This window comes from Argentina silus, assembly GCF_951799395.1.
Source record: "Argentina silus genome assembly, chromosome: 17".
Taxonomy (NCBI): Eukaryota; Metazoa; Chordata; class Actinopteri; order Argentiniformes; family Argentinidae; genus Argentina; species Argentina silus.
This window is the reverse complement of record NC_139671.1, coordinates 1,482,347-1,492,346: the sequence shown is the minus strand read 5'-3', so window position 1 is coordinate 1,492,346 and position 10,000 is coordinate 1,482,347. Positions and strand designations below refer to the sequence as shown.

General features: G+C 51.4%; 1 protein-coding gene across 1 annotated transcript in view; it reads right to left on the bottom strand.

The window, feature by feature from the left end:
* The window catches only part of LOC310817985 (afadin-like), a gene marked incomplete at its 5' end in the record, with an annotated part of 51,232 nt that extends 42,860 nt beyond the window's left edge, over positions 1 to 8,372 (bottom strand). The window contains 4 exons of the mRNA XM_083688743.1: positions 901 to 1,193; positions 5,017 to 5,175; positions 5,274 to 5,302; positions 8,271 to 8,372. Coding sequence (XP_083544869.1) covers positions 901 to 1,193; positions 5,017 to 5,175; positions 5,274 to 5,302; positions 8,271 to 8,372 — 583 coding nt within the window. The remainder of the gene's footprint in view (positions 1 to 900; positions 1,194 to 5,016; positions 5,176 to 5,273; positions 5,303 to 8,270) is intronic.
* Positions 8,373 to 10,000: the final 1,628 nt, after the last annotated feature.

Here is a 10,000-nt window from a genome sequence, read left to right as displayed (position 1 = left end):
GTTATCTTCAGCCCAGCTCCCTGTCCCCCCCCCCCCCCCCCCCCGGGCTTATCTCCCCAAACAGAGGGTCAAACCAAACAGAGGGTCGACTCAGCACCCCCCCCCCCCTCCAGCCTGGTCTTTCCTGTGTCAGAGGTCCAGGATCAGATTCAGGTATTTCCTACAGTCACTACTTACTGTGTGTGCGTGTCTTTGTGTGTGTGTGTGTGTGTGTGTGTGGATAGATTTGTCCTGTTTCCTCCCTTACCAGAATGCCCTTGCAAGAGGAGTTTTTAACCTCTAGGTTCTTCTTAAATAAATGATAGATAAGTACAGAAAGACACTCTGTCAGGCAGTGTGTGTGTGTGTGTGTGTGTGTTGCTATGACTCACAGCCGTACGTGACCCACGGTTCCCACCCTCCGTCGTTCATTAACTAGCCTAGCGGAGGCTAGCTCCATAAGGGGTCAAAGGTTAATGACCAACCCTGCAGAAGAGAGAGTAACAGCTCCATGTACACTATAGAGCCCCGTCTCTCACACACACACACACACACACACACACACACACACACACACACACACACGGGATGTGACGTCCCAAGGCAACAAACTGGAATACAATAGAGCTTTATACAGGAGGAAGCTCCTGACCAATCAGGAAGCAGAACAGGGAGGACAAAGACAACCAAAACAAACATGGGGTCAGAATGTGGTTGATGTCCCCCCCCCACACACACACACACAGTGTATTTCTGTTCATAGGATGACCACTCATCTGAGAAATCGAGTTTAATGAGCACAGCTCTGAAGCACGGACACACACACACACACAGTATTGACAACAAAGGTGCGTCCTGGAACAGCGGAGGAGGCTTTGGTGGTTGTGGCAGAGGGGCTAGGGGAGGAGGAGGAGGAGGGGCTAGGGGAGGAGGAGGAGGCTTTGGTGGTTGTGGCAGAGGGGCTAGGGGAGGAGGAGGAGGGGCTAGAGGAGGAGGAGGAGGCTTTGGTGGTCGTGGCAGAGGGGCTAGGGGAGGAGGAGGAGGGGCTAGAGGAGGAGGAGGAGGCTTTGGTGGTCGTGGCAGAGGGGCTAGGGGAGGAGGAGGAGGGGCTAGAGGAGGAGGAGGAGGCTTTGGTGGTCGTGGCAGAGGGGCTAGGGGAGGAGGAGGAGGGGCTAGAGGAGGAGGAGGAGGCTTTGGTGGTCGTGGCAGAGGGGCTAGGGGAGGAGGAGGAGGCTTCAAGAGCTTTGCTTCAGGTGCATTTAGTACATTTACATTTACTACTTCTATAAAGAGTGTTTCAAGCCATTTTGTTCTTTGTGTGTTTTGAATTAAGAATAACAGACTAGTTACAGAAGGAAATTCAAGTCAATCTTGAGTTTCAATTGTAGAGTCAATGAGACTCAATGAAGTTGTATTATGTGCACTATGTGGTCCTCTGTGGCTCAGTTGGTAGAGCATGGTGCTAACAACGCTTAGGTTGGGGGTTTGATTCCCACTGGGACCATCTATACTGAAATGTGTGCACTCACTGCAATGTAAGTCGCTTTGGATAAAAGCGTCAGCTAAATGGCATATTATACTATTATATGTATGTATGATGTAACACACAGACACATTATGCATGTATGAATACATGTATGATGTAACATACTTGCAACACGTACAGAACACACAACATCAAACACATGATGCCCGTCCAACCCAGAGTCAACCACACAGGCAAAGCTGATTGGACATTAGAGAGAGTCAGCTGATCATGAGGCTAGGAAACCCTCGCAGGGTTAAAGAGGAAGAGAGAGAGAAATAAATATATTGTTAATAACCTAATCCATATTATCTACAGCATGGACGGAGCTCTGGTTCAGACAGAGAGGAGAGGGAGGAAGTGTGTGTCTCTCTCTCTCTCTCTCTCGGCAGGAAACAGGAAGCGGAGGCTTGGTGTCTCCTCTCCTGGCAGGCTGGAGATCATCCTCCCAAACCACGGCCATCCCTCAACCAGAGAGGCCTGCCAACTGTCCCTGTGTGTGTGTGTGTGTGTGTGTACAGAAGACAAACGGGACAAGAGGGAGACCGCCAAGAGCCAAAGCCTGCTGGGAAATATCTCTACCAGCATTACAGAGGAACCTGACTAAACATGAGGGAGAGGGGGGGGGGAGAGAGAGAGGGGGGGGGGGGGGGGGGGGAGAGAGAGAGAGGGGGGGGGGGGGAGAAAGAGAGAAAGGAGAGAGAGGGCTCTGTGAGTGAGGCTTCTATAAGAGGTTTAGGTCCAGACTACAGATAACGTAGGGTCAAAGGTCAAACGGAGGCCTGGAGAGAGAAGGGGAGAATGAAGGAAGACTTTACCCTCATTCAGAGGCCTGTTGGCAGTGACACACACACACACACACACACACATTCCTAAATGTGAAAGCTGACGACCACAAACTGTCTGGCAGACGGAGCATGTGTGAAGACATTTGTTCAAATAGGAGGAGACGTCAGAGAGAGAGAGAGAGAGGAGACGTCCCCTCCCAGAGAGAGAGAGAGAGAGAGAGAGAGAGAGAGAGAGAGAGAGGAGACGTCCCCTCCCAGAGAGAGAGAAAGAGAGAGAGAGGAGACGTCCCCTCCCAGAGAGAGAGAAAGAGAGAGAGAGAGAGAGAGGAGACGTCCCCTCCCAGAGAGAGAGAAAGAAGGAGAGAGAGAGAGAGAGAGAGGAGACGTCCCCTCCCAGAGAGAGAGAAAGAAGGAGAGAGTGGGAGGTGGGGAGACGTCCCCTCCCAGAGAGAGAGAGAGATAGGAGAGAGAGAGAGAGGCGGAGAGAGTGAGAGAGAGAGAGAGGAGAGGGATAGGAGAAAGAGAGAGAGAGGCGGAGAGAGTGAGAGAGACAGAGAGAGAGATAGGAGAGAGAGAGAGAGAGAGAGGAGAGGAGAGGATTGAGTTACTCCAGGCTTAGCGGACTACCAGCAACACGATCACTCCATTATTCCATATGAGAAAATGTCCTGTGACAATACCAGAGATACCAGATACCTCCCCTCCCCTCCCCTGCTCATATCCTCCCCCGGTCAGGTGAGGTGGGGGGGGGGGGGGGGGGGGGGGCAGACAGAGAGAAAGAGAGAGTCAACAGATGAGTCATCAGTCCACAATGCCCTTCTGATCCTGTGGCTCACTGACCAGTGCCTCTGAGTGACAGAGGCAACAGCCAATCAGGGAGCTGGGTTGAATGTGTAGGCCAATGAGCAGGGGAGGGAGGCGGGCTGGAGTGACCATCGGGGGATTGATAGGGTGTGACAGGCAGACGAAGGCCAGGGTTAGAGGAGGGAGGGGAGGGGAGGAGAGGGGAGGGGAGGGAAGAGAGGAGGGAAGAGAGGAGGGGAGACGAGGGGAGGGAGGGAAGAGAGGAGGGGAGGGAAGAGAGGAGGGGAGGGAAGAGAGGAGGGGAGGGAAGAGAGGAGGGGAGGGAAGAGAGGAGGGGAGAGAAGAGAGGAGGGGAGGGAAGAGAGGAGGGGAGACGAGGGGAGGGTTAGAGGATGGAGGGAGAGGGGAGGAGAAAGGGGAGGAGAGTTCAGGGCCTCCACTACATCAGAGTATCTCCACTTCACTGACCAACACCGCTCTGATGAACCTGAACAATAGACTCCTGTTAGAGAGAGACAGAGAGAGAGAGAGACAGAGAGAGACAGAGAGAGAGAGAGAGAGACAGAGAGAGAGAGAGAGACAGAGAGACAGAGAGAGAGGAATGTCAGGATCAGAGAGAGAGAGAGAGACCACAGGTGCTTTCATCTGAAAAAAAAAACCCTCTGTCATCATCATCATGTTGTGGGCTGGTCACATGACAACACAGCAGCATGACATCATCACACAGGAATGTTAACTCATCACTTCTGTTACTCAACTGAACATGAGTTTACCGAAGGTAATCCAGCTGTACCAGCAGAGAGGGAGGGAGGGAGGGAGGGATCTGAGAGAGGGAAGGAAGGAAGGGAGGGAGGGAGGGAGAGAGAGAAGGGAGGGAGGAGAGAGGGATCTGAGAGAGAGAAGGAAGGAAGGGAGGGAGGGAGGGAGGGAGGAAGGGAGTAAACATGAGATTTATGGCTCATAATTCCATTTGGAGTCAGTAAGTGAAGAGCTGTGGTTGTGATCTTTGGCCTGCTCCTTAATGAACTACACACACACGACACACTCAGACACACACAGACACACACACGGCCTTGAGCTGTGACATGGAACACATTTACAGCTTAATCTAGTTGGAGAGGGGAGGGGAGGGGGGAGAGGGGGGGGGAGAGGGGAGAGGAGGGGGGAGAGGGGAGGGGAGGGGGGGGCAAATGTGTACAGGAGGAGAGAGGAACAGAGGGAGAGACAGAGGGATGGACCAGGCCAAACCCACAGTCACGGTGCCATAATCCCAGTCAGATTAACACTCTCCGGATTATAATCTCAAATGACGGACCTCAGGAGCGGTGGCGGGTTACCTCAGGTATTCTGGGTGTGGCACAACTACACAGTACACAGTCGACAAGGACACTTCAGGTGAGCTGGGGAGGTCAGCGTGTGTGTGTGTGTGTGTGTGTTGACACATTCTCATGAGAAACAGAGAGAGAGAGAGAGAGAGAGACAGAGAGAGAGAAAGATTCTGGCCGGCGTGCTGAGCAGACACAAAGTGTCTCATGCTCATCACTAGCAGGTTACCATGGCGACAGTCCGCCATGGAGGAGGAGGAGGAGGAGGAGTCACATGCTGGTAGGGGTAGGAGTCAGAGGTCTGAAGGAGTCAGGAGCAGAAGCTATGACTCACAGCCGTACGTGACCCAAAAAGATAACGATAACACACACACACACACACAGAACAATAACACACACACACACACAGACAGAACAATAACACACACACACACACACAGACAGAATAATAACACACACACACACACACAGACAGAATAATAACACACACACACACACACAGACAGAATAATAACACACACACACACACACACAGACAGAACAATAACACACAGACACACAGAACAATAACACACACACAGTCTTGGCGTTCTACTTGAGGTTGAGAGTGGCAGACATGTCAGCGGCATGGCCTCCCACTTCCTCCGTGTTTAAAGCAGCATTCAGCACCACCGCGTCCAGCAGCGTCCTGTCAGACTGCAGAGGGACGCTGCTCTGAAGAGCCAACGCTGCTCTGAAGAGCCAACTCTGAGTCCTGGCTCCAAAACAAACAAAGAAAAACCCACAAATCAGCAAACTGCAGCTTTATTTCGCTTCCCACACAAAAGTGGATTCATTTCAGGTCAGTCCCACCCAATGCCCTGCTTGGCACCATTCACACCCTGGCACACACACAGACGCGCGCACACACACTCGCAATCTCTCCCCAGGTGGTCATCCACACATACTCTATCAGACTTCCTGCAGCCATCCAGTGGCCACACTGGCCATGCTCAGACCGGCCAGGGGACGGATGTGATAGGACGACCACTCAACCACTGACGCCAACCGTCCAATCACGAGCCGATGAGGAGATGGAAACACTGACAGAACAAACAGAACCAGAACTAGTTTCTCATGATTGTGAACGTTTCTGATTCTGCCGTGCCAAAGGCCGCGATCTGAGGTCCTCAGAAACACTCTGTCTGATCCCACCTCTCCTTCCAGCCCTGCCGTGAACGAGGATCAACACACACACACACACACACACACACACACACACACACACAAATGCTGTTGGGCTTGTTTTCAAATCTAAGCCCTTAAGACCAGGAGAGGCTGGTGGAGGTAGAAAATCGGAGGCCGGGCTCATTGTAATGCATTGAATGGATTGTCATGCATGGAGCGTGTTTGATACCATTCCTTATTCTGTTCCATGCGTTACAACGGCCCACCAGCCTCCCCTGCTCAGGACTGTGCTGCTGGCTGTGTTCTGGCCGTTCTCCAGAGGAGAGGAGAGACTTTGGTCTGCAGTAACAACTAGTTGAATATGTTAAAAAATTCATCATTGTGCCAATTAAGGTTCACTAAGATTCTTCTCTCCTGCACTACAAAAGCCAAGTTTAGATCTGGAAAAATAGTAGCTACTTAGCTACACATCCATTATAAAACAAACAAACTGACAAACAAACACAGTTCAATCTTGTGGGTGATGTCATGCGGGGAGGAGAATTCCTCCGGAGCTAGTCAGAGCAGAAGAAGAGTTTCACTGACCAATAAGCCTCAAAATAACCGTAGGACACCATAAAACCATGTCATTAACTCAAACGAGCATCACAACGTTTCGTCTTCGCAGGAAATGAGAAACCGTCTCCAGCCTAACAAGCCCCCACCACGCACACAGTCCAACAAGGCTCGCCGTTTTCTGCATCAGAAGGCCGTCGTTACGGTAATGAGAACCAAGAAGCTGACATGGCGCTGGCACCGAGGTCCGAGAACGGGCTCTCTGGCCTTTGAAGTGGAGGGTCTTAACACGATTACACCATCAACTATGAACCCATAGTCCAGCGCCTCTAATCCGGACAAATTACTTTGTTCATTGTCTGTTACCGTGACCTTGGGTGATGCAGGTAGACCTGTTTGTGCAGGACTTGGGGTGGCGGGGGGGGGGGGTCTGAAACTTGACATGCAGGGATGGGTGGGTGTGGTGCACATGTACAATCTGACTGGGGATCAAACCTGGGTCTACAGCTCACCAAACCACTCCTGCTACACTTGGGTGACTGTGACCACTTGTTTAACCAAAACAAAACAAATACTGATGATTCATCGTAGCCTGGTCTCTCTGTGTGTGCTGTCAGAGTGCATGCACAAACCCTGCAACAAGATTAATCGGCTCAAGACCCCCGCCCCCCCACCCACCCCCGTAGCTAATTCCCGGAGACTCAGGGAAGGTGGGGGTCGCTGCTCCTGCGCGCCTAAAAACATAGCTCGCAGCAGGTGGCGAAGTCAGACACACAGACAGGAGACAGTCCATCAACGTAAATGAGATAGCCATCTGAGAAAACCACCAAACGGCGAAACCACAACAACCATTACGGCACGATGTGTGCACGTCGGACGTCTACCAGCGAACTGCGCAAGAAGACACTTACTCAAAAAGTCAAAACACAGAAAATATTTCCCCCAAATTCTCCATCACGTCGTCTTATGCCAATGCGCACGTCTCGGTTTCGCGTTCAACGCACACGTGGTTGTAGTTCTGTCGCCTCTGGTGGTTTATTCTGACCGTTCTTATCTTATTTGAGATTACGGTCTGCTTGAGTATTTTCTGACTTTGCCACCTGCAATGAACAATGTTTTTAGGCGCGTAGCACTGGTGCTGCCCACTGATTGCTTTCAGTGATCGTATTGTATTGGAATTGCTTTTTACTGCATCGGAATTGCTATTTTAATCGTATTGTATACAACCTTTGGTTTAGAGTAATATACTAAGTGCTTTGCATTACATTGATAAAGAATTGAGTGATTCTGGTCTGGTTAGGTTGCCACTACTAGCAGCAGCTAGCTAACCCCCGACACAGCCCTGATCAGCTTAGTCATGAAACGTGACCATCAACATTCCCGTTAGCTAGCTGGCTAACGTTAACGAAACCCGGTGCGCTGTCCGCTAGCTACAGGGTGCTGAAACACTCATTTACTAATTGACCTTCCTTGGACGAAACCCAGCCAACGACATCGGTTTCCTAGCTTATTGTGTGTCTTTCGGCTCGCATTCAGAGTTCATTTCTGTGTGAACCCAGTCAGGGAGAATGACTAGGCCAACGAGGGACGGGATTTCGCAGCTAGCCTATTAGCATGCTAACCAGAAGGCTAGCTTAGTGTAGATAGATACCCCATAGATTACAAGGTGTTTCGGCCAGTAACGTTAGCCTAGCCTACGATTTCTCTTGTGCATCATGTAATTGCATTCAGCTTGTGTCAGCCATTGCATGCACTTGCCTCACCGAGGTTAGCCACAGGGAAGACCTAGTCTAGTCAGCAACCCCACTACGGAGCGAGACGGAGAAGACTGGCGTAGCAGCGAGCCGAACAGGTTTTCACGCTGCTAGTTTCAATGTCCACCACGAATGTGCAATTCTCTAGAGCTCGTGTTGTGACATTTCTTGTATGCTTTGCGCAGTTTGACGACAGCGCTCCACAGGTATTTGCGAACAAACGTGCTTGCTGGACAGACATACGAAATGCATTATCCACATTAGACAGAGCACCGAACAGGGGGCGATGTCCCCCCACCCCCATCCCCCCCATCGTGCTGGTGAGTTATCGGTGACTGACGGGGCCTACACCGGGTACGGTCCACGGACTTACCTCGGTAGGCTGGCTGATCTCGAACAGGTCGAGCCGGTTGGCGTTCCAGTGGTTAATGATGTCGGCTAGTTTCCTCCGCTCCTCCTCCCTGCTGCCCGACATTCTGAATCCCGGGAATGGTACTCTCTCTACCGGAGAAAATCCCCCCTTGTCCGCGATAAAAAACCAAATCCAACAACCTCACGACTTAAAACAAATGTACCCGAATACCTGGGTTCGAAAACCGTCTTCCGCGACTCGTGTGGTTCACAGTCACCGGTGTAAGCACCTCGCTCTCGGACCGCTCCTGTTTTTACGCGTTCCCCTCGCGTCGCTTCGCCTCTATCGCGCTCCCTCCGTTCTCCCCGGGAAGCGAATAATGGGCTGTCTCGGTGCGCGTTCACGACCCTACAATCTATCGTGAACGCGCTTGTGCCTGTTCCCTGTGTTAACTGTTTCGACTCCACTCAGTTCGAGAAATGAATACAAATTCATCTTATAATAGTCCAGAGAGATTTTAAATGCATACATTTAATCTGTAGCCATTTCCCGAACAGACTAGCAGTGAGAGGCTCAGTGCTGCCTTGTTTTAAATGAAGAATTTCCCAACTCAACAGTCAACTTCTCTGCATTAAATTCCCTATTATCTTGGAATGAAATATTACTGTCCTATAACCAACATAACCGTCTAATACTCACAATATTTCATTACAAATGTTTGTTCTGTAGTAACCAAACAGGGAAGTTTCCGTCCTTGTCACCAGAATAGACCTTATCGAGCCAGTGTGGAATGTCACACCTACATGGCGATGACATCACCCTGAGACCACACCCACATGTCAATAACATAATTCAGAGAGCACCACACCCACATGGCGATGCCATCATCCTGAGACCACACCCACATGGCGATGCCATCATCCTGAGACCACACCCACATGGCGATGCCATCATCCTGAGACCGCACCCACTGAGACAGAGGACACAGATAAACGACTGAGCCTATAATGCAAGTCACTGGTACCAGGGGCGGCTGGTGGAGGTTGAAATCGGAGGACAGGCTCATTGTAATGCATGGAACGAGGAGTGGTATCAAACACGTGGCCTCCAATGCCTCTACCTCCACCAGCCTCCCACCATCTGTACTGCATGTGACCCTTCTCACGCACCCATTATGAGGTCATAGACGGTGCGTATTCTATACGGTCAGACAGGATGCCGTGTTGTACAGGTCAGATGATACAAGACAGGATGAACAGATAGAGCTTTGACTCATAGCTGTGTGTGTGTGTGTGTGTTTGTGCGCAGTGCTCTGCTCTACTGTTTGTGTGTGTGTGTGTGTGTGTGTTCTTGCGGTGCCCTGCTCTGCTCTGCTGTGTATGTGTGTTTGCGCGTGCTCTGTTGTGTGTGTGCATGTGCGGTGCTCTGCTGTGTGTGTGTGTGTGTGTGTGCGCGTGCTCTGCTGTGTGTGTGTGTGTGCTCCTGTGCTCATCATGCCATGCTAGATGGAGAGGCCATGGGGCATGCTCAGTCAGACGGCATCACGTTGGACCTGACGGGCCCAGCTGTGCTGAACGTGTCCTGGGCAGCAGGCGGGGGGGGGGGCAGGGAAGGACATAGGCAGACAAACATGGAGGGAGACAGGTAAGGAGGGAGACAAACAGGGAAGGGAGAGTGACAGACAGGGGAGGGAGGAAGACAGACAGGGAAGGGAGGCAGGCAGACAGGGGAGGGAGGCAGACAGACAGGGA